Source organism: Microchirus variegatus (genome assembly GCF_963457635.1).
Source record: "Microchirus variegatus genome assembly, chromosome: 2".
Taxonomy (NCBI): domain Eukaryota; kingdom Metazoa; phylum Chordata; class Actinopteri; order Pleuronectiformes; family Soleidae; genus Microchirus; species Microchirus variegatus.
The window spans coordinates 35,515,422-35,541,107 of NC_139803.1; the positions used below are offsets into that span (position 1 = coordinate 35,515,422).

Sequence of the window (25,686 nt, forward strand, 5' to 3'; positions counted from 1 at the left end):
ATGTTTTGTTTGTTTATAAAAAATGATTAAGTGTTGAAAACACATTCAACAACGTGTTGTTTTTACACTTAAACAAACATACAGTTGCTAATTATTAGTTAGCTGTTGATATATATTTTTATTTTATTGCCTTTAGACACAATTTAGCTAGCTGTTTTCCTTGGTTGTTTGTGTTTGTGTTAAGCTAAGAATTATTACATTTTCAACCAGTATGAAACAATATGATTTCATTTTGCCACAGCCCAACGTGTCATCAAATGCTAAAGTGGATTTTGTGGATTTTATGGAATGTTGGGGAGAAAAAATATGGTTTCAGGGATTATGTATCAAACCATTTCTTTTTTTGACTCGAGTTTTTGCCGATTGCCTGTGAACAGTGAGAGTGAGACTCTAGAGAGTCCCTTTATTACACCATGATGGAGCCAAGTTATCTGTTTTCTCATGTTCCCAGGCTTAAGTTAAACCTAAACTGTGTCCTGGCTGCAGCTGGATACAGGAGAATTGCACTGGTCTCGTTCCTACAGCGTGTCCTGAGAAACGTGGACGTGCAGTAAACACACTCGGCGTGAATTCTGAAGGCAGGACACTTCTGACATGACAGCTGTCATCATAACCCACAAAGAGCTGGCGTATATAGCGCGGTACAGTACCTAAATCCAGACATTAGTGCAACTTCATGCAAAAATAATACAAATAATTATGAAAAAAAAAATAAAAATATATTAGCACTGGAGCGATGACGGGGAACATTATGGAAAGAAGGTAACCTCCGTGTCAGGGTCTTCCCAAGGTCATGTGTTTACAGTATTTTATATACAGAATGACCTCCTGCAATGGTGGCGTGAGAAAAAACACAGCGAGCCATTCTTTAGCAGTCATGAGGGAAATCGTTGGGTAATTACAGCAGGGTTTTTTTTTTTTGTTTACAGGACAACACACACACTCTAATTAGACACATCTTGCTACCTGCAAGGTGTGAGGAAACTTTTCTCTTTTTTTTTTTTCTTCACATAGTGAAATCCTGTTAGATTACAGCATGCATTACTCTACGTGCTAATGCCAGGGTTGTTGTTGTTGTTGTTGTTGTTGGTATTGATTCTTCAGATTTGATGACCGTATGTCCTTACAAGATGAGGTGGTGTTCTCGTTCCCTCAGTGCTTCTATACTCTTACTGTGCCTGCATAGTCACACACAGAGAGGAACAGATTAAGTGTTGCTGGCCGGGCCCCACTCAGTCTGGATGAATTGCTTTAAAACGCATAAATATGTATAATATGCATGCCTCTGTGGAAGTGTTTTGAAATGCAGGAGTTTGCAGCAGCAGCAGCAGCAGCAGCACATTAAATGTCATGCTAATATTTAGCTGCTTCTAACAGAATAATGGAAACAAAAAAAAACAATGCAGTCAATATTAACTGGAGCTACTATTTCTCTATGTGTTGCAAATCAATTCACTTCAAGCAACTTGTTTCTATAAAATTACTGCAGGCCACAAAAAACGGCCACAGTTGCAATAATTTTACATATCAAATTATATGAAGGTCACGAGGTACATTACCGTTCAAAAGTTTGGGGTCACTTAGAAATGTCCTTATTTTTGAATAAGTGACAATGAATGTACCATTAAATGAATCAGAAATACACTCTATACATTATTGATGTGGTAAACGACTATTCTGGTTTTTAATGGAATATGTATGTATAGAGGCCCATTTCTCTCCAGTGTTCTAATGGTACATTGTGTTTGCTAATTGTGTTAAAAGGCTATTGGATGATTAGAAAACCCTTGTGCAATGATGTTAGCACAGCTGAAAACAGTTTTGCTGGTTCTTTGACGAAAGAGCAAAATGATTACTTTGAATAAAAATCATTATTTCTTATCTTGTCAATGTCTTGACTATATTTTCTATTCATTTTGCAACTCTTTTGATGAATAAAAGTGTGACTTTTAATGGAAAACACAAAACAAATTGTATAAGTGACCCCAAACCTTTGAGCGGTAGAATAATCATCCTCCTGACTCATAATATTCCAGTGATAATGATCAATTATTTCATTGTCATCGTGTCTCACACAATGTTGTAATAGAAATTTCATTAATTATAGTTCCTACTTTTTGTTCTTCAGTCTGCTTCAGCTGAAAAAAAGAAAGGAAATGTATATTTATATGCATAGTTTTGGCTAATCCTATTGATAGACATAAATACTACTACAGTCTGTTTTTGTGTGGCTTCATAATGAAAAAGTCTCATATTTTTGACTGCGTTGACATGTGCGTGGACTCACCTCTCTCCCCACCGTTCCTCATGTTGGTGTCCTCCTCCTCTCCCCCGTCATCTACTGCAAAAGCAAAAACCCACAGGTTTCAGTTGCAGTGATGTTAAAAAAAAAAAAAAAAGGTCAGTCAAGAGAAGCAGATGTGAGAACGATAACAATTTACAGGCAGATAAATTCTTTAATAAAGAGTCAAACCCAAGGAAACAGAGGAAGAATACAAGCCAGATGGCAGAACAGACATGTCTGGGTAAAATAAAATATAAAAAAGTGTATTATGGACTGACCTGAGTGGAGCTCTTTCACCAGAGAAGACATGGTGTTTGTGATTGAATCAGCAGCAACTAATAAATCATTCCGAAGATTTCTAGGTACACCTGGGCAACAGAGACGTTTACAAATCAGGGTTGAAACATGTGCAGGTTATAGCTTTACAGTATATGAATGTATAATGTTCACTGACGACTACACTACCGTTCTATACAATTTTTTCTTTGTGTGTTTTCCATTAAAAGTCACACTTTTATTCATCAAAAGAGTTGCAAAATGAATAGAAAATATACTAATAAGACATTGACAAGATTAGAAATAATGATTTTTATTCAAAATAATAATTTTGCCCTTTCGTCAAAGAACCAGCAAAACTGTTTTCAGATGTGCTAACATCATTGCACAAGGGTTTTCAAGGGTTTTCTCATCATCCAATAGTCTTCTAACATGATTAGCAAACACAATGTACCATTAGAACACTAGAAATGGGCCTCTATACACCTATGTACATATTCCATTAAAAAACAGATATTTGCAGCTAGAATAGTCGTTTACCACATTAACAATGTATAGAGTGTATTTCTGATTCATTTAATGTTATATTCATATTCATAAAAGAGCTTTTCCTGCAAAAATAAGGACATTTCTAAGTGACCCCAAACTTTTGAACGGTAGTGTATACATTTATTTGTTTTTACTTTTCTCCCTACGGCTTCATTATTTACTCAGGATGTGATACATGTTGCATGAGTTTGTAATGAATGCTCTTTGTCTCAGGTGTTAGTTTGGACTCACCCTGAGCAAAGGCCTCCAGCACGTCCCCTCCCACTCCGGCCAGGCAGTCCTGTGGTGTGTGAGTTGGGGTTGATCCAGCCGACGTGGAGCGTATGGGCATGGGCATGGAGCAGCCGGCACCATGACTGGGGGAAGAATGAGGGGAGCCTCCAGACTGGGACTGCAAGATAAAAAGTAAAAAAAAAAAAACAGAAATTAATGGTAATTATAGTCACAGTATAATCAGCGAATCGTTTGATATTTAATGCACCTCCTGACATTTAGAAGGAAATCAAGTTAAGCGTATCTACCATGTTCATGAATTACAACACTTTAGTGAGTCAAATGATTTGTACGAGCTGTTTTCAGACATGAACTCTGATTCAAAAGTTTGGGGTCACTTGAAATGTCCTTATTTTTGAAGGAAGATCACTTTTTTTCAATGAATATAACATTAAATGAATCAGAAATACACTCTATACGTCTGGTTTTTAATGGAATATGTACATAAGTGTATAGAGGCCCGTTTCCAGTGTTCTAATGGTACATTGTGTTTGCTAATCGTGTTAGAAGGCTATTGGATGATTAGAAAACCCCTGAAAAGCCTTGTGCAATGATGTTAGTACAGCTGAAAACAGCTTTGCTGGTTCTTTGAAGAAAGCAAAGTTTGAAGGTTTTGAATAAAAATCATTATTTCTAATCTTGTCAATGTCTTGACTATAATTTCCTATTCATTTTGCAACTCTTTTGATGAATAAAAGTGTGACTTTTAATGGAAAACTTGTATAGGTGACCCCAAACTTTTGAACGGTAGTGTATATCCACGAAATTGCTCGAGTTTGAAGTATGAAGAGCACAGCAGGTGATTTTCTGGTGATGTTTTTCCGCAAAACAGAAAGAAACATTTCCAGAAAATTCAGCCAACTCGTTCGCCATGAGATTTTCCCGCTGTGTTCACACAGATGGTCTCACTCTGACATTTTCTGGCAATCCGAACAGGAATGCCGCTGGAAAAGTTCTGGAAAATGTCCGACGCAATGTTTGTGAACATTTGTATTGTATTTCCGACATACAGTACAACCCCCCCCCTCCAGACAATTCCAGGATAATGTGCGGACTCCAGTGCATGTCTGAAAACAGTTACAGAAAGAAAAGAAAAGAAAAGAAAAGAAAAAAGGAAAGGAAAGGAAAGAAGGTAAGATCCTATTATCTCTTCATCGACAAACAGCTGCGTTGAAACGCAGAAGGCTATGTCACAGCCGCAGATTGCAGCTTTAAGAAGAGATGACCTTTTTTGATTTTAACGGTGACTTTATGGGGGAAAAAAACAACACAGGCACAGATGTGACCAAAAGATTATAATCCTTGAGGGGGGAAACAAACAAAACATTGGTATAATATTAGAAGCAAGAAAATCTCCTAGTAATCCCATCCTGGCTGACTAAAATCTGCATCTCTACAGTGCACCTTTACTACATCCAGGGGGTAATGAGAAGCATGTGTGGGGGGCCTGAACTGAGTTGGGAGCTGTATCTCACAGAGAAACGATGACTGTGTGACTCTGGGACGAGTGCAGGCCCAGGTCGATGGCTCTGAGCCAGGCAGCAGATGGCCTGCCAGACTGCAGTCACATTAGAAGGGAGTTTGTTAGTGGCGATGAAAGGAGCAGGTCTCTGACATCTGAGGAAAAACACACTTCTCTCAACTGGTTTTGAGCAACCTGGCTTTAAAGAGCGCGTCTCAGTTTGTGGCTTTCTCTTGTTATTCGTAAAAAAACAAGCGCGGAAAACTGGAGGACTGGATCAGTGGAACCCAATTAGATCGAGGAATCCTATCATGTTCCCTAACATCCGTCTTGAGAGCGACTACGCTCAAACTTCCTTCAATCACATCTGTGTGAAGGCAGGAGTGCAGAGGCATTAAACTAAGTGCCGCGACTCGAGCCAGGTATTGACCGTGGCAAACTGAATTAAGGGCAACTTACAGCCTGCTTCTGCTCCTCATCCTATCAGCCAGCAAAGGTAAGCAGAGAGAAAAAGAGAGAGCAAGAAGAGTGAGAGCAGCAGACGAAGAAAACGACTTCTGCATGCACCATATGGCACATTATCATAACTTAGGATTGTCTCACTTTTGAGCTTTCATCAAACATGCCACCAAGATTACAAAGAAAATGTGTATAATAGCTTTGGCAAAAACCTGTAAAGTGCTAAAGAATCCCACTTATGGAGACAAACGTGTTAGAAACAGGCGATTGTCTTACCTTCAGCAGCCTCATCAGGCCCTCCAGCTGCACCATCAGCTCCCGTCTGCTCTCCTGCAGGGCCGACATGCGCCTCTCCAGCTCGTCCTTCCTGTGTCTGCGGCAGAAGGAGAGAGATCGGGGAGGCATTAAAGACAAATAAAAGGAGGTGGAGGAACACGGATATGACAGTAATAAAACGTGAAGCAGGTGCTCGTGACGCCCAGGGTGACACCCTGCGCTCGTATGAGGAAATTTGTCTGAATCTGTTGCTTTTATGTGAAAAGTTTGGAGACACAAATGTGTTTTTTGACTTTATGTCTTTTTTTGGCAAAAATCAATTACTAAGAAATGACTTTCTTTACCTCAGGGTAGGCTTCTGTCTACATTTTGGCAAGCTGCTGGAATATATTTCGTCATGAACATTAAATGACTGACCAGGATATTTTCAAGGGAGATACACATGGTCAGAGTACAATATCTAGTACTAGTCATTTCCCTGTGATTTCAGCTCAGTTGTGGTCCCTTTATAGGGACCACGACTGCTCCGGCGTATTATCGCCCTCTGGTGTTCACAGAGTGTAAAGCCTCAAAGGAAAAAAGCAGCAGTCATCTTTATGGCACTTGAAGGAACTTTCAGAAACATCTGTGGACTGTGAACATCTTCACTCTGTAGAGTAGGTGACATCAGTGCGAGTGCGAGTCTGAGCATTATAGAATAAAATAGAATGAATAGAATGTAGAACAAAGGTGATTTAAGTGACTTTGAATAAAACATGGTTGTCAGTCTGGTTTGAGTATTTTTCGGGGAAACAGTTAATCTACCGGGATCATAACACTGGGGTTGACAGAGGATGGTCTAAAAAAAAAAAGAAAAAGGATTTGAGGGTGGAAAATTGGCTCGTCGATGCCAGAGGTCAGACGAGATGGTTTGAAATGAGCACAAGACGACCGTCTGTTAACATGTCGGACCACAGCAGCAGAGGAGCGCTCCGTCTACTTTATGAGGTGTCCTCTGTACCTAATAAAGTGGCCTGTGAGTGTGCGTGTGAATGAACTCTTGCACAATATTAAATAATCATGTATTCGTTATTTTCTTACTAGTGCATACAGTATATTCAGTTTTCTTCACATAAACGTTCACTCAATGTGAGGATGTTTAAGTTTATCCATCCATCCATCTTATACCACTTTATCGCTGTCTCAGCCGCATAGGGCGAATTCAGAGTGACCAGTTAATCCTCAAATCTGCATGTTTTTGGACTGTGGAAGGAACGCACACACGGGGAGAACATGCAAACCCTGGATCTCCTTGCTGCAAAGGCAAGAGTCCTTGTTTTAATGTAATTGAATACTTTCAGCTATAATTAGTTGCTGTATTTAAGTTTGAGCCCGTAATTAACGTTTAAATGATTAGATGTATCACACAACAGTTGAACCTCCTCGCGCCCAAAACTCATTATTGATGGCAGACCATACAAATAATGAGGAGTCATTCAGGGGCAACAGAAGCCGTAACACATCCTCACAGGGTGGGTCTCTTCCAAGAACTAAACCCATGGTTGTCAGCGTCCTGCCAGCGTGATAAATGTCCCTGCTGCTGCAAATTAAAATTAAAAAATCACCCTCCTGAAGAAGGAAGACATTATTTGAGCTTGAAGAATGAGCTCAGCCTACTTGAATACAACAGCCCTGCAGTGGTTTTTACTGGCCCATTTTCATTATATACAGTATCTATACACACATATATATATATATATATATTGCTCCTTCTCCCTTTCTTTGTCAGAGGTGTAGCTGTGCCATGATACCTGAGGAGCCGCAGTTCAGTCAGGAGCGTGGGGTTCTGCTGGGCTTTCTCAGGTGTGGGCTGAGAGGCTTGTTCATGCTCCAAGCGCAGCCTCTGGATCTCCTGGAGGATCTCTCTGGAAAATAATAATAATAACAATAATAATATGTTAAGGCAAGGCAAGTTTATTTGGACAGCACTATTCATACACAGGGCGGAACAAAAGCCATGAAAATGACATTAAAATCAACATTAAACTAAAAAAAATACATTAAAATCCGAGGTGGAAAGAGTAGGTGAAAAGCAAAAGTACCACTATTTACTTAAGTACAAGGTAAAAAAATGTACCTAAGTTAAAGTAAAAATTTACTCCTAGCAAAGTACAGTACTTCCAAGAAAAAGTGAAATTACAAAGCACACAAAAAAACTCAATTACAGTAACAGGAGTAAATCTAATTAATTACTTTCCACCTCTGATTAAAATTATAGCAGATGAAAGTGTGATTTTCCAATAAAAGTTATCAATCTTTGTCTTTCAAATGAACTAATATGATTATTTGAGAATTTAAATTCAAACAGAATGAGTCTGACTGTCAGTTGCAGGTCCGTCATGTTCCGAAACGCATTGAAAACAATGTTTTTCATTAACATCCCAGAAAGGATGCTGTTATTTAAAGTCTGCTTCAAAATGCAAAATGCCTTAAAAAGGCAAAACTTGCCTAAAAATACATTTGTAATACATCGTAAAGTGACAGAGATCAAACTTTTGTTATTTTAAAGCATTTATACACTTGTTCAATTTCTGCCCTTAAACCCTCCGATAGCTCACACAGTGGACCTTTAACTTCGTACAGAGATTCAGTGAGCTTAAGTAGTGCTTTATTCATATAAAATAAATAAATCAATGAAAGTCCTGCATATATTATCAAAAAAAGCAAAAAAAAGGGTCTTAAACTCAGGTGACCTGAGGGCTGCTAAACATCTGGTCTGGATATTGGATATTTCAGAGTGATATCTCAATAGTTATATTAGTGACACTGTTTCAAAATAAACATAATTTCTAAATAAAAGTGTTTATTTTGAAATTGAGCTTGAGACCTGGTCTGGTTAACAGTGACAACTCGTGATACAAAATCAACTAATTCAATCAATTAACTATCGAGCGAGGTCACGAGGTCACAAACCCGCAGGTTGCGGCCCACATGTGGCCCTCTGGCCATTTCATGTGGCCCACCACTTAATATCGAATATAATGGAGTCATTTCTGCATGTTATTTTTACTAACAGTCATCAATACATTGTTATTGTGAGCTATACATCATTGCATGTCGACACAGACACTTTTATTTTGAAAATTCTGTCAAATCTATCATTGTGATATCGCAATGGAATTTCGTGATATAATGTTAAGCTCATATCGCTCTCCCTCTTTCTGAATAGTTGCTCACTTGACCGGCCACCTACTGGACAGACTAGGTCATATGTATCTGAGAACCCTGATCGCGGTGATGGATTTTGGAAAACCGTTTCCGCTCTTCTACGGACAAAAGCTGCAGTATTGTCAATCAACACAAAAATGTGATTTAAATGTGAAACTCTACCTGTTTTTGTTCTCTAGTTCTGCGATCAGCTGCCTCTGCTGCTTGTTGGCGTCAAAGTTGAAGCTCAGGTCTGTCGGAGGACACTGTTGCTGGGGGGGGGGGGGGGGGGGGGGGTGGAAAGATCACAGAACGGCATTAACCACAGTGTGTGTGTGTGTGTGTGTGGGCACAAGTCGAACACCAGCAGCTAATTTCTGACCACAGCGAGCGGCAATGACGCTCGCTGTGAGACTGATTATGCTCCTGCATGCAACAGGGAGCCATTTTCGGTCACCTTTATCCTTCTACATACAGCAACGTGGAAATCTAATTAAACCCTAAACCCAAAGTCACACTTTCTGCCTTAGATTACTTTTTTTTTTTCTCCTTTCCGTGAAACCAAACCCTGTTCTATTTTTGATCTCATCTGTGGTGGATTTTTTTTTCTTCTGTCTAGAAACCAATCACTATGATTCTATTCAGTTATTACCTCCCTATATAGAAGCTTTTACTGGAAGTTTCGCCACTCGCACACTGGATTCTGATTTCTTACGCTCGGGGAATTCACAGGAAATCAATGCACGCATCATGAATGGGTTCTTTCTCGAGACAGCACTACTGCCAACTCAAGGTTATTATAGCTAACAAAAACTAACGAAATAACAAGAAAGAACCCCAACCTTGTTAAAGGGCAACTACGTAACTTTTACTTTGAGTACATTTTAAAGAAGTATTTTTCTTGTTTTTTAGCTTTAGACGAGTACTTTTACTTGAGTAGAATATTTGTGTACTCTTTCCACCTCTGCATATTCTGTATGACTGCATGCTACGCTTTTCCACCTGCTGAGTCACCACTTGTCTTCTCTGGCCACGAGACATAATGCATAACAATGATTTGTCATGGGGCGTTAAACGTGCAATGCGGGTCGACTGAATCCCACCCGGGGGGGGGGCATTCGACGAGAGACTCACCGTGGAGTTGCCCGCCTCGGCTGCCAGGCGTGCGGCGTAGCGAGCGATGAGGCGGTGCTCTTCATCTAGCCGACTGGGACTCTCCAAGACACTGTCCAAAGTCAAAGACAGAGAGACATGTCACACATAATATACTATACACTACCTTTCAAAAGTTTGGGATCACTTAGAAATGTCCTTGTTTTTGAAGGAAAATCACTTTTTTCAATGAATATAACATTAAATGAATCAGAAATACACTCTATACATTGTTAATGTGGTAAACCTCTATTCTAGCTGCAAACATCTGGTTTTTAATGGAATATGTACATAGGTGTATAGATAGAGGCCCATTTCTCTCCAGTGTTCTAATGGTACATTGTGTTTGCTAATCGTGTTAGAAGGCTATTGGATGATTAGAAAACCCTTGTGCAATGATGTTAGCACAGCTGAAAACAGTTTTGCTGGTTCTTTGACAAAATTATTATTTTGAATAAAAATCATTATTTCAATCTTGTCAATGTCTTGGCTATATTTTCTATTCATTTTGCAACTCTTTTGATGAATAAAAGTGTGACTTTTAATGAAAAAAACACAGTAAGAATTGTATAGGTGACCCCAAACTTTTGAATAGTAGTGTATATATACAACAACACTGACTCAAGCTCTTTTGTAAGTAGGAAGGAAATTTAGTACAAGAAGAAAATATGACAAAGGAAACTTTATAATAGAGGTGACCTTAATATGCGACTCTTGGCTTTGACTCCAGCGTTGACAGACAGTCTGAGATAATTGGTCGTTACAATGAGCTGGGATGGATATGAGGTAGCGCCGCATGCCAAATGCATTTGTGATCGTGCCAGTAACCCAAGGCTGGCCATTTCATTACTGATTGGAAATGTCAAATACGGCATGAGACTTCGAAATGATGGCGGGCGTGGCATATGGCGTGGCAAATGACAGAACATATGCTGTGTTTTTTTTTTTTTTTGTCCAGGGCTGAAATGAGGAGTGATGGAGAGCGTGAAACGTTGCTGGGTGCTATCTAACTCCGGCTGGAGAGCGAGCGATGATTAAGATCATTAAATGCAATCTGGCCTCGAGCGCTCCGCTGCATCAACAACCCGCCACAGTCGCTGCACGGTTCACTAGACGGGCCCACAAAAAAAACCCCAAAAAAACAACAACCTGCAACTGCAAAACTGCCTTTCAAACAGCATTTGTATTAAAATCTTGGTAACACTTTAGATTAGGGAACACATATTTACCATTAACATTATGAACATAATATGTTCATAATGTTAATGGTAAATTAACATATTTAATATGTCCAAAAAAGAATTGATAGTTTCTAGTCAAGATTTATTTCTTTACAGCAAAAGCGAGCTTATCGAGATATTAAGTAGACATTAAGTAGAAAGTGACACATGAAGTCTGCCACATGTAGCTTTTAAGGAATGCTGAGCATGTGTTGCACGTGTGACCAAAATGCCTACTATACTATGTCATCGACCTCAATGTCATACTACACTATTTTGTCCAAAATCTGACAATTTTTTTGAAAAAAAAAAGTGTTGGTCCAAAATTTGACAAAAACGACATACTATACTATGTCGTCCAAAATGTGAAAAAATTTTTGAAGAACATTTTTTTGGTCCAAAACTTGACAAAAACGTCACACTATACTATGTAGTACGTCATAGTACGGTATGTTGTCCAGAAATGGTCAAAACTGGTCAAAAACGTCATACTATAGTATGTCGTCCATAAATGGTCCAAAACGTCATAGTTTAGCCTTTAATGATAGTATCACGTTTGTCCACCGGAGGGCAGTTTGAACAGTTGAGCAGCCATGAATGATGTAATATCACGTTTGTCCACAGGAGGGCAGTTTAGATAAATCCATCTGGAATCTTCCACTTCCTGTTTGCCATTTGGAGCCAGCAGGAGCAGGAGGAGACAACCGGGAGGAGGACGAGGAGCAGCGGGGACAAACATGTGGTAACTGCTGCTTAAAAATGATCCACACATGTCTTAGATGTTCTATTGATGTTTACAACTGTTGTTAACATCCGTGATCTGATCACAGGTGTTCACATGCCACCGGCTAATGCTAATGCTAATGCTAATGTGACGTCACTGCTCCACAGTAAACAAACACCTTTCATTTCATTTGTCTTCACATACAAATGATGTTGTTTTCTGTTTGTTACAGAAAGACAAAGAATGTTCATCAATGTTTCTCAAACCTGGAATTGATGATTCTCAAATGTCTTCTCTTTTTTTTTATCCACAAGCCAAAAATGATTCTGTTTTAATTATTTATTTGTTATAAGCGGAAAATGCTCAACATGTGTAATAAAATAAAACAAAACAATTAAAGAACCAACAACAATTCATTGATTATTAAAGTAATAGCCAATTAATTTAGTAATGGTTTAATAATGCTAATCATTGCATCCCTACTTGTTTTATATTTATATACATATTTTATTATTATATATATAAAATGTGTGAAATAAAATGTCATAACCCCCTCCTGTCATGTCTGTGGGGGGCCGGGGGGCTTGAGCACAGCCCCGATCTCCCACCACCGCCAGTGAGTAATCTCTTGGGACTGCGAGGTGGAATCGAACCAGCCACCACCAGACTGGCACAACCTCACAGGTGCGAATGAAACCATCACGCCACACATCCCTTTGTGATTCAGGAGCTCTTGGTGTTTTTCAGTATTCACTTTGGATGTGGAACCTTAAATGTTGGAGTATAAGGGAATTGAACCCACAAGCTCAAGATCCTGAAGACTGCTCCTTAACCAGTTGAGCTAACCACACACTCTTGCTTTCATTATCAAACTCCTTTTTACTGTTTGTGGTTGAATATTGTATTCAAAAATCAGCCCATGCAAGACCCAAACCTGTAGTCACAGGAACCAAGGGTTGGACCCATGATCTCAGGATCCTGATTCTTAACCTGTTGAGCTAATTCCACACCATAAAGGTACTTGTTCCAAGCGGAAATCAAACCAGGGTCTCCTGCTCCAAAGACTAGTGTGTAAACCATTACACTAACTGTTTGGCTGGGCACGTGTGCTGAACAGACGTTATCAAGTAGTTCAATACGTTGAAGTCATAGGTTCGATTATTGAAAGGCTTCCGAATTTTGCAAATAAGCACACAAGGACAAATAGCTCATGGGACTAAGAGAATGACTCAAGTTCCTGAGATTCGTGTGAGTATGGGTTCAAATCTTGCATGGCCTGATTTTTAAATACAATATTCGACCAAAAATAAATAGGAGTTGGAAGAATCAGAGAAGAGTCTGGAGTTAGCTCAACTGGTTAAGGAGCAGTACTCAGGATCCTGAGGTCATGGGTTCAACCCTTGGGTCCTGTGAATATGGGTTTGAATTTTACATGTACTGAATTTTAAATACATTATTCAACCACGAACAGTAAATAGGAGTTCGAAAAATGAAAGAATGAGTATGGAGTTAGCTCAACTGGTTAAGGAGTAGTCATCAGGACCTTGAGGTGCTGGGTTCGATTGCCTTATCCTCCAACATTTAAGGTTCCACATCCAAAGTGAACAGTGAAAAGCACCAAGAGCTACCAAATCTCTCAGGGATGTGTGGCGTAGTGGTTTCGTTCACAACAGTAAGGTTTGTTCCAGTCCGGTGGTGGCTGGTTCGATTCCACCTCGTGGTCCCAAGACATTACTCGGTTGTGCGGAGCGGCGTGGTGGGAGGGGCAGGAGCTCCTCCCCCGGCGGTTTCTGAGACATGAATGGAATGGGTTATGCCATTTTATTTCACACATTTTTTTTTGTAATTTTTGAATATTCTTATACCCTTAGGCCCCATCTCAATACCCAATACCTCCCTAACCCTAAATTGCTCTGATGCAGGCTTAAACCGAAGCGGAAGATGAAATTACCCATGATGCTTTGCGAATTAAGCGAGCCGGCTGATTTTTTTCAACAAAGATGGCGGCCACATCTGCAGAGGAACAATTTTGCTGTATGTGTATTTTCGCAAATAAGCACATTACAGTGTCAAAATGTGTTGGAATACGTTGGTTTGATGCAAAGGACCGTTGAGGTTTGAACACTAATGTCAGAAAATAACTGACGATTTATGAAAGCAGCTAGCTAACTAGCTAACTAGCTAGTCAACGGCTATTTGCCGAGTGCTTTGAGAGAGTTTGCCCGTCATTTAGAGCTACATGACGGGCAAACTCTCTAGAAGCACTTGGCAAATAGCCTCTGCTACATCTGGGTAGATGTGTCAGTGTTTTGGAGTGTGCACCAGTGTTCACTTTAAAACAAATACCAGATTACCAAATATCAGATTTCAATCACATTCGTGATACAGCGTGTACGAGGACGGCGAAACTTCAAGTGAAGCTCAGCTAGCCTAGAGTTAAGTGAAAGTTAACATCAAATGTTCTATATAAGTAGCATACTAGCTCTTTATTAGTAATCATTAAGCACGTATTCTTTATAACCTTATTCTACCTCTATTACGACACAAATTAAGATTTTTCCTACATAAGGTGTTAATACATGCTTAATATTCACTAATAAAGGGCTAGTATGCAACTTATATGCATGTTAGTAAGCACCTAGTTAATGGTGAATATGTGCTCCCTAATCCAAAGTGTTACCAAAATATCTCGGTCAAAGCGAGATTTAAAAAAGGCTGCCATTGTAATGAGATAATTTTAACTACCCCAGCTCCTATCAAGGGTTTTCTTTCCTTTTTTTCCCCCCATTGAAGCGATCTAAAAATACTCAGCAGATCAATCAACCCGTGACAAGATAATGTCACCTGCCTCAGGAGAACTCTGCAGCGGGGACAAGCGTAATCGCTCTGCGGAGGATGTCAAAAATGGAACACTTCCTAAATAATTTACGGCCTCGCCCTGAGGCTACAGCAGCACGCACAGAGCCCGAGGTTTCCTACGGAATAAAAAACACATTACCCGACACGATGGAGCTGCTCGGGTTCGGCTCAGGAGAGGAGGATGTGACCCGGCACAGTCTCTTGGCGTCAGACTCTGTGTCTGTATCTTCAGGCTGTGAGTCTAGAAGTGGCCCCTGGCAGTTTCTGCTATCTTTTCCAGGTATTTTAACTTCAGCCACAAATTCTCACCGCCAAAATGAGAAAACAACTAAGGTGGACACTTTTAAAAGGCCAGAGAGGAGACTAAATTGTTTGTAATTGCGCCACTAATGGTGAATTTTGTACTATTAAAGGTCCAGTGTGTGACATCAAGGAGGTTTAATCGCCTGAAATTCAAAAATCATTTTGTACTTTAGTGCTTTAGTTTAGGGTTTTGCCATGTTTCTAGAGCAGCGTGCATTTTGTGTGTTCAAAATAGAATCATCCTACACAAATATTATGCAAAGGCAACCATAGTTCAATTACGTGCTTGGGAAACAGAGAGTCTTCCATTTCATATCAGTCATTCTTACACACTGGGCCTTTAAAGAGATTAACATTGAAGAGTAATACTGTAAGTACATAAGTGCATAATTTGACTAGGAGAGCAGAAGAATTTGTCATAATTTGCAGTCTCGCCGTTTCACACTGGACCTTTGAGTGTAATTAATATCAATATTTTATAAGAACATTAAAAGAGTGCAGGTTCACAACTTGTCAAGGAAGTACCCTGCCACTTGTAATGTCTCCTGGGACCGACTCCAGCTTTCCCTCTTGACCTTTTAAAGAATGTGAGGAATAGGAATTACATGTAAATTAGTAAAGGTTAGAGATGCTCAGATTCAATTTGCCACGGTTGTTATTATTAAATTCTCATGCTTCTAGTCGAGGTGAACTGCTGAATCAGTTCTCCATCTCCTCCTTTTTCCTTTTTTTAAAAAACAAATTTTATCTTCTGCTGCCATGGCTGCGCATGACTAACAGGTAATAAATACCGCGGTGTCGGTTCACCCGCGGAGGAAAACCAGCTCGTAGTGAGCAATAATTGTCTGCAGGGAAGAGCGAGGTAGGAGGGAACAGATGCCGTGTCAGCAGAGCAGACAGTATCACAGAGCCGACTGTGATGCAGGCCTGGAAGCACAACGTGCGCATGATTTTTCACACGGGGGCGCGTTCAATCATGTCTTTGTCGTCTCGCGGAAAATTTTTCAAAAAGGTTCGAGAAGCAAAAGTGGCGGCAGGAACATTGGTGTTGCTTTTTCACTTTGGAGCTCTTCAACTGAGGCACAAATAGCATTTTGCATTATGCAGGAGAGACATCTTTGATTCAAGTGGTCTTCCATTCTCTGCAGCCAAACTGGAGTGAAACCGGCATCAGAATTCAACATAATGCTCTATTTTGAAAGCATCACAAGCGCATTAATGCACAATCTCTGCCCTAAACGTGACAGCTTTGTCGCTGTAATGCCCCTCCAAGGCAAACGGCATCCTCCGTGCACCGCATCCTCCATGAGCAGCCTCTGACTCACAGAGCAAAAATGTCAAGACAAAGGTTATCCAGCTTCTTCATTACTGCCACTGTCCTGAAACAAAGCTCAGGAGAGCGCCGTCCTTCCACTACAACACGTGACTCCTTCAACCGCCCCCCCTGCCCTCCAACGGGGTCCTGATGCAGAGCATCGTTTTTACCGCCCTCGGGTGTCCCTATCTCGTCAGCTTCCGTCAGACCTGCTCTAATCTCGACGCCGCGGGGAACCGCAGAGAGAAACATGACTGCACTGCACAAAAATGCTCGCCTTAATCTAGTATTGATTGGTGGCATCTCATTTTTTTCTGGAAAATGCAAGAAAGGAAATCTTCCTGCGGCGATACGTGATAACACTTTCTCTTCCAACTGTAATGCCCATTTCTAGGTGAGGGAATGATGGGGTAAAATCTACAGATTTTGAGGCCTGGGTCCTTGCAAGTTGTACTGCATGTAATAAAACATCCATTGCTCTTCTTCTAAATCCTCCACAAAAAGCCTTTGTCTGGATTTAAATGGGGGTGAACTGTCAGACCTCTGAGTGGACTGTGACGTCTTGTGTCCCTTCTAATGTGTCGTGGGACGTCCTGAAGTCCCTGAGCACTCGCGCCTCCGGAAAGGATGTGACAGCGAGAAATAATACACTGTACACAAGAGAGAAACTTTGCAGGATGTGTTACAGCTCCCTGTGCGTGGTCGTCATTACCAACCTCAATGCTTCATTACCACTCTGAGTAAATAATAATAATAATAATAATAGAACGTGTGGCCTTTTAAACTCTGAAATGATCAGACTATAATAATTAGGCTGCTTCCAAGGGGCTGTCGCCTGATAACACTTAGCACGATCAGGCTCCAGTTCTATCATCGTCTATTTGTCACATCAGCCCTTTTATGCGCGCACACACCCTTCGCGACAGCATAACAAATTCCCCTCTAAAAATACACTCACAAGGGCAATGCTGTGAAAATGTGTGTCAAGTGTGAGAGTCAAGTCAAGTCTGGAACATCTGTAGCACTGTTCTTTATTCCCACTGATGAGGTAGAATACGTCATAATTTAATAATAACAAATGTTAACCCAGTTCTGTGGAATAATCTAACAATGTCTGAGAGGGGGGGGGGTGTTGCTTACCTTTTGGAAGGTGTCGGTGCCCCGGAGGACATGAGAATTGTGTCGTTCATGTTGTTGGCCACTGGTTTCGGCTGACTAAAAGACAAGATTAGAAGTCTTTAATGCTACGCTGTAGAGACCTGTCACCGGGGGAGTGGAAGGGAGTGCATTTGCTTTTTATTAATATTCATAAATCAGGTTCTCCTGACTTCACTTTAATCTAACAGTAATAAAGAGGGTTAAAGGGGGTGGAGGCAGGTGACAATCTTGACAAACTCCTAGGCAACAAGTTAACTCTGGAATTGTTCCGGAATAATTGACTTTTGCTCTGGCAACCTCAACGTTTTCAGGCTATTAGCTTTAAAACAAATTAACATAAGCAGCAGCAGCAGCAGCAGCGGCAGACAGGAAAAATCTAATTAAACTGGAAGTCTGTGAAAAACGAGGGAAAAAAAGGTGACATTGTGGGAGGCAATTTGCGAGAGTAAACAAAGCAAACGGGGGCCATCTGGCGGGCAGAATCGGTGGCCCCCGCGACGAGCTCGCCCGAGAGCCACGCACCACAGAGTCTCATTAATGGAGCAAAAATATCTCCCGCCCCGCGCATCTCAGGTGCTCGTCTGCTTCACACTTCACCCGGGACACAGAAGAGGGCAGCCACTCACGACGGCGTCTGCGAGGATGCATCTGCTCAGTCTGCACAGTATAATGGCTCAAAGCTCTCGTTATCACATAAAAGGCAAACAGAATTGAGTTCATGTTCGTTTGTCAGCTTTTTTGGGGTGTTTTTTTGTTGCCAAAGGAAACTATTTATATCCACATTGTGCAGAAAACAGTTATCAGCATGAAGAACTGAGAGCTGCACAGACATTATTTTTGACTTAAAATGAAAATGAAGTAAGATAAATGTTTGGACTACTTCTAAAATTGTCATTTTACAGTGACAAAAGTACATTTTCCCTATATTAAAGAGCATACTCAAAGGGGGTTAGTATGTCCTTTTTGAAAGATAATATACTGCACTTACTAGTTTCCTCTAGTCTCAGAGATTAAAAGACAAAAAAACATGGCTGTTCAAAAGTCCTCATTTAACTGTAGGTTTCTATGGCAATTTGCACAAACAAAATCCTCAGATAATAACAAAGAAACAATAAGAGAGGGGGTAAAATAAACAAACAAAAAAAAAAACAGCGGTCACAACTCAAACAAGAACTTCACAAGCAAAGAATTTAAATCCCAGTACCATGCAAGAATCATTTCACACCGGAGTTAATTATTGTTCTTGACTCTTAAAAAGGTGAACTCCAGACGAGAGGACGACGAGAACACGAGGCGTCGCACTTACCTCTGAGAGGAGAGCGAGCACCTGCCTGACTGGCAAAATACATCCGACGGCTGCTGTTGCCAGATGCCTAACCTGCCCTCAACTGAGCAGGCGAGCATCTCAATGTACTACACTCTGCTGCTGCTGCTGCTGCTGCTGCTGTCTCCAAGGAAACTCGGCGGTCACATGACTTTATGATGGCGTAGATTTTCTCTATCTCTCTCTCTGCCTCACACACACACTGCCTCTCTCTCTCTATTTGAAGCTCGCTGCTCTGACTCTCTGTCTTTTAACCTCTCTCTGATAAATACTGATCATTAAGAGAAATGCCATTTACTCAAAAACACCTCACTTTCAGCTTCTAACAAAAACCATGTGTGCAATACGTTTCACTCTATTTGTAACAACATTTACATTCCATGTCTTTTTTTTTTTAACTTTACCTTCAAAGAGTCACATAAGTCAAAGCTCCTCACAGCTACCCTTCTATAAATAATCATCAGTCCTTGCCTCGTGCACAGTAGGGTTCAATTGCTCTATTTCATTCAACCTTCTAATATTTTGATTATGTCCTCTGAAGTTGTCTGTGTCAGTATCTCTGCAGCCATATGTGGTAACTGAGAACACACACACACACACACACACACACACACACACACACACACACACACACACACAGTCAGCCACTGCTCAGAGGTCAAATAAGAGTGAACTGACAAAACATTTGGGAAGTAAGAGATCAAAGTCTGCAATGCGCTAAGCCTTGTTCTACACCCGTGTGCTGCGAATGACAATGTGTCGGCCCTTTTTTCCCCCGTCCTTGGTGACGATCCACCTTTTTACGTCTGAGAGACGCGTGACGCGACAGTCTTCAGTCACCCTCACACGGCTCAGATAATTAATATGCAAACATGACGACGCGTGCCTTCCTCCTGCTGCTGGCGAGCAAGAGCTTGACTTTTCCCCCCCGGCGATGGCTACAGGTTACCTTTGCCAGAACAACAAAATAATGAATCACGCGCGCACACAGAAAAGTGGATTACATGCATGTGCTCCCGCTCATTTGAATGACCCTGACTGGAATTTGCATTGACCTCAAGAATAGAAAAAGATTGGTTGCTATGGCACTGAGAATCTGGTGCCAAAGTGGGTGTTCCACATTAATGCAAAGTAAGGTAAGATTTTGAAACAATTTCTTTGCGTTTTGGCAGCAGAAGTCTGAGAGTCAGACTCATCCCCAAACCCCAAACTCAAATCCCAAAGAATCTCGCTGACAGTTTGAGTGGAGAGGGTGAAAAAAAAGAAGAAGAAGAAGAAGAAATGCACTGCTTTCACTTCTCTTGTTAGTCTTCGCCTTCAGATGTCAGTTAATATTTCAACAGTGTGGTATCAGAGTATAGCTGCACTTTGTCTGGAGACGACGCGAGAGGTCGGACAGCTGGGAAACTCGCGTCCAACTCAATTTGAAGTTTTGATCAAACCTGACGCTCTACCCCGATTCTGCCATCACCACTCACTCACAGGCACAGTCGACCCCTCACACAAACACACACTAACTGGTTGTTATACCTCAGTGAGGACACGGCATAGACGTAATGCATTCCCTTAGCCAAAGCTTAACCATCACAACTATGTGGCAAACTCTAAACCCAGGTCTTCACCCTGGAAAAAGCCCTTTAATGTTCAGGCAAAATGTCCTCACAAGGTCAAAAACATCCTCACAAATATATAAATACAAGTACACACCCACACACACACACCTGAGAGACCCAGCTGACAAATGAAACATGAAATAACACAGAAAACAGGAGTCTTTAAGAACAGCAGCGGTGCATTTGTCCCCGTCGAGTTAATGTTAAACTAAAACCGGTGGTTTGGCACTCTTCCCATGACTAATGATCTGATGGGTCCAGTTTGAAGATCTCTGAAGCCAGCAGGGAAATCAACAAGGGAACGGTCAGGCAGATAATTACTGTATTCAGCCATAAGTTCTCTTAAAAATCGACCGTTTAACAACGGAAATTACTCCACTCCGTTTTTCTACCTTATGGCTTCAGGAGCTATGTGGTTAGGTTTAAAGAAACTGTTCAGCTTTTTTGGGAAGTTAGAGGAGAAGATCGATGCCAGTCTCATAAATGAATTAAATATGAAGCTATGGCCAGTAGCCAATTAGCATGGCTCAAGTGTAGGAGAAACCAGCTGACCTGGCTTTGTCTGATACCAACATACACGTTTAAACACAATGAGTTTGTTATACATTTAGTTTTTAAATGTTTTGCTTGTCTATTATATATGCTAAATCAATTTCCTAGCTTTGATATTGCTCTTTAAACCCTATCTGTGATGTTTGTGGTTTTATGCTAACATGCTTGAAGCATAAATATAACCTGATAAAATGATGGTTTACTACAACTAGGACTACTAGTACTATTGCTAAAAAATGCTAATATTCTTAGTGGCTTTTGCCTAATTTTTGTTACTTAATGAGTATAACAGGATCATATTGAGCTTACAAGGTGGTTTAAATGTTGTTGCCTTTGACAAAGCTACTTCCTGCTGTTTCATCGTAATGCTAAGCTAAGCTAACTCTGCTTGATAAAGCATTTGACAGATTATCAATCGTATCATTATTTGAATTAAAGTTTCAGATATTATTAGTCATACTCCAGACTACAAGAAATAAAAATACATCTGGTGCTTGTGGGTGAATTTTGTTGATATTGACACAGCTAGGCTAACAGTTTTCCCTTGTTTCACGTCTTTATGCTATAGGCAAAGTACTCCTAATAATTTATAAGTCAGTGACACTTGGCATAGAATTTCACACACAGGGTTAAATATGGAATTAAAAAAAGAATATTTATACAGTGGCTTATAAAAAAGCGCTACATAGTCACCACGGACAAATAAATGCACCTGGAAGCACAAACTGGCATTTGTTTTCTGGAGACTTTAACCCTTGCAGTAGATATAACAAGGACAGAGTCAGACAGACAGAAAGATGAGTCTCAGGGGTCAACGTCACATCCATTCTCCTAAAAGTCAGTGAACACAATCAGTGACACAACCTTGAAATGCCATTTGTGAGAACATGAGAATGCACTTTGTCCATTTGGGTTTTAAAGCAAAACAGAAATAAAGCATTTCCTGTCATTTCTCTTCAAAAACACTCTTTTATAACTTTGTACAGTTATAAAAGAGTTTACTTGGATATCTGCTCAAGTATAGCAGTTTTGATGCTTTTCGTTTATTAAGACAACGTATAAAATTAAAGTTTAAAGGAAAAATGTGTCTCGAACCTTACAATCCATTATAGTGCTGTAAAGTTTCTATTTTAATGTCAAATCTTAATTTGGAAAATAACTAGTACTCATAGATGGAGTGAAAACTGACAATCTGACATGAAGAAAAGCCGAAATATAAAGTTGCCAACAATGAAAACACTCAACCAAAGTCCTGAAAACACTCTCTATTGAGGTTACATACAATACCTTCATCTTTTTATGTGAAGCTTTGCAGTTCCCAGAGAGAAAACAAAAACAATAAATGACCTTTGTGCTACAAAATCTAATAAAACCAAGAGCCTCAAATGGACAGAACTCAATATTCTCTGAGCCTCCATCATCTGAAATAATCAACAGAGGGAAAAAGGGGACAAAAAATGACACAGATTACCACTTGCTCAGGGCACTGGAGAGTCATAATCCAAAACAGTTTTAGCTACAAATTGTATTTTAATCAATATTAATCTACTTTTGTGATGTAATTTCATGGTAGACGGACTATACCACTCACAGGCTTATCCAATCGGCTCATCTCTCAGCTGCAAGAAGCAGTCGGGTCAACAGCTGATTTTCCACACGCACTGTGATGAATTTCATCTTCATTTCAACTTCATCTGAAATGCATCATTTTGGGCACGGCAGTGCACGGATGCGAGAGACGCCAGCAGGCAGAGCGGTGGTACACCCATCGCAGAAGTAAAACAGGAAATCACAATGACGTATATTTTACACCGTGTCTGTTTTTCCTGGCATTTACTGAGCTACTTTCTCCCCTCGTGGTGGAGCTCGCTATCAGTTACTCACTGACACTCGCCGGCAGCACAACGCATACACACACACAGACAGCTCAGATTGATGGCTGTGACTGGAATATGAAACGGGATTTCGTTGTGAAACGTGCCATGAGAAATGCTTCAAAGCTGTGATGAGAGCGTGAGACACATCACTAATCATTCATGCCACAAACGAGTGAAATCGTAAATCCTATGTCTTTTTCTGGAATCTGAAACATTAGACTGTGTCTTGTTGGAGGCCAAAAGTGTCTGCGTTTCAGTGCGACAATAATGAGAAAAATATGAAGTGACCTCAGCATTGTGAAGTGCTGCAGAAGCCTCTCTGTGGTGGAATTGATTATGGAAATTGTCCTATTTTTCAGCTGAAATGTAAATGAATGTGCGGGGTTTAAGACAGCAGCAGAATATAATGCATTTCCTATAATGACTTCGAGGAGCTTCAAAGCCCCTGGAGTGTGAGATTTATACCGTCGTCCCCGTTTCATTGCCAACAGACTGATGAGGACGCCGGTGCTTTTTAACGGCCGCGGCCGAACCTGTGCAGTATATCAGCTATTTCCGCGTTGGCAAATAATCAGGGGCTTGACGTCTTGGCGAGATGGCACTCGATCACTCACGTCCGGACAGCGAAATGGAAAAGGTGGAGGCAGTTACATGACAAGAACAGACCGTAGATCATGAGCACAGTGGGGCCGTGCTGTGCTGTTAATCAACAAATGGGCCTGAGTAGCCCCATATTAATGACACAAAGAGAGGTAACAAACACCTCGGGCATGGGCACTTACACGGTGTGAGTGAGCTCCTGTGGTCGCTCCGCCTGCTCGGGGAAAACAGGATGCGGTGGCTCTCCGATGGGGACGCAGCCGAGAGATTTGCTGATCGCGTGGCTCAGCTTTTTGGCTGGAGACTTCTGTGAGGAGGAGCAAAACAAAAGAACCTTCACCTTCAGCACTCATTTACATAACTGGGTCAAGAGTCTGTTTACTGTGGGTCAGAAGGGTGGATTAACAACAGGTCACGCAAGCTGTGACTGTCTGAGTTTGTGTTTGCACAATTCACATCTAAATTGTGTTGACTTCCGTCTAATATTTTCATTTTTATATGAGATCTTTTTTTATTCTGTAGTTTGGCCTTTAGAAGAGGCTTTTTTGTGCAGACTATTCTATTCTATTCCTTTGTATTTACGTTTTATGTTGTGTTTAATCACAAAGCACTATATATACATGATATTGTTCATTCATTTGACCATATTATTTGAGTTACTGTGTGGAAGTGTGGTGGAAACACAATGTATACAATGCAGGGCCACACAAAGGAACTCTTAATTAATAAAATTAAAGCAAGGAATAACTTACTCCCAAAGAAAATAAAGACAAAACTCAATGTATCTTCCTCTAATTTTTTGGCAGCAATTTTTTTTGTTTTCAATCAAAGTAGCATTTTTAAAATGCAAAATACACTTAAAATGCATTGAATAACACAAGAATCAATTAGACTTAACTTAGATAAAATAAGTTAGGTAAAATAGGATTATACATCCTTAAAGAAGGCTTGTCAGTGTAATACTCTCCATTATATACAACAAAATAAAGAGTAATTTAATGTGTTATTGGGGAAACAACTTTTTAAAATGTAATCTAATCTCTAGGATTTAAATAAAAACACTTTTTCAGATAAACAAACGATTTGAGCTGATTGACAGTGGTAGCTATACATAATCTTCCCTGCGCACGTTGGACTCATGTAATCCGATGTACAAACAGTGACCTTGGCAACAGATGGGGAAAATGACTCCTGAATGAGCCGTTACCATTGTCTGTCATGAGACGGAGCGTGGCCATTCATTCTGCCAACGACACAGAGGAAAGGTGAACTCGAAAAGCTGCCAAATGCTAAAACCAAACATTGCAGACAGGTCAATAAGCTGGAAACAAAATGACACAATTAAAAGTCGGGGGGGAAAACTGGAGGATTGCACCTCACTTCATCAGCTGGTAAAACTGTGAGTGGTTTCCAGCACCTGTTTCCCCTGTTTCCATTGATAAGATAATGACTGAGCTTTGAGGGGGAAACTGGCAACAATGTGAATTCAATCAATCAAAATAAGTAAAAGCGTGTAAAATCCCTCTTGGGTTTGCTTAAGCGAGTACAGGAACCGTTTACTCACGTTGCTGGAAAATCATTCCACACTCACAGAGTGATATTGACTTTTGAGTTGTTTATAATTGGGAACAACGCGGTGTAAAAAAAAAATTGAGAGCGATCGGGGGGATTTGTCTTACCCAAGACGAGTGCTCCTTCATCTGGTGCTGGTTGCTATGGGGACCATTGGCATGGCCACGCCAGAAGCAGCTCTGACAAAGCTGGTAGCCATGGCACTGTTGGCACCGATACCGGAAACCCATCATGCTCTCGCTCCGGCAATAAGAACATTCCACCGGATGGAAGACTGAGCAGTGACAAAGAGGATTTTCAGTCTGAGACATTCACAGCTTTACTGACAAGAACATACAGTCAGTTTAAAACTAAAATATGCACTCAATTTTGGGAAGAAATTAAGAAAGCGATAGAAAAGATTATTTCAAAAGATCTTGTGATAAGCCCAGTTTTCTTCATTTTAGGACTCTACCCCAAAAATCACAAATATACCAAGAGTGAACAAGTTCTGATAGACATGTGTCTTTTACATGCAAAAAAATCAATAGCATTATTTTGGAAGAAATCCAGCAAACCAAGTGTCACTTACTGGGTTAGGCAAATGTTAATTACTTTCCCTTTGGAAAAAATAACATACATACAGAGAGGGAAACAAGAACTTTTTGAGAAA

General features: G+C 40.5%; 1 protein-coding gene across 1 annotated transcript in view; it reads right to left on the bottom strand.

Moving 5' to 3' along the window:
* Positions 1–1,051: 1,051 nt before the first annotated feature.
* The window catches only part of dtnbb (dystrobrevin, beta b), a 37,804-nt gene continuing 13,169 nt past the window's right edge, over positions 1,052–25,686 (bottom strand). Inside the window, exons 9-21 of the mRNA XM_083908221.1 lie at positions 25,142–25,308; positions 23,645–23,769; positions 17,479–17,553; positions 9,900–9,990; positions 8,949–9,034; positions 7,370–7,483; positions 5,580–5,676; positions 5,304–5,324; positions 3,341–3,500; positions 2,563–2,652; positions 2,288–2,341; positions 2,115–2,138; positions 1,052–1,178 (exon numbers count right to left, since the gene is read on the bottom strand). Of these exons, the coding sequence (XP_083764347.1) occupies positions 2,125–2,138; positions 2,288–2,341; positions 2,563–2,652; positions 3,341–3,500; positions 5,304–5,324; positions 5,580–5,676; positions 7,370–7,483; positions 8,949–9,034; positions 9,900–9,990; positions 17,479–17,553; positions 23,645–23,769; positions 25,142–25,308 (1,094 nt within the window). The 3' untranslated portion in view covers positions 1,052–1,178; positions 2,115–2,124. The remainder of the gene's footprint in view (positions 1,179–2,114; positions 2,139–2,287; positions 2,342–2,562; positions 2,653–3,340; positions 3,501–5,303; positions 5,325–5,579; positions 5,677–7,369; positions 7,484–8,948; positions 9,035–9,899; positions 9,991–17,478; positions 17,554–23,644; positions 23,770–25,141; positions 25,309–25,686) is intronic.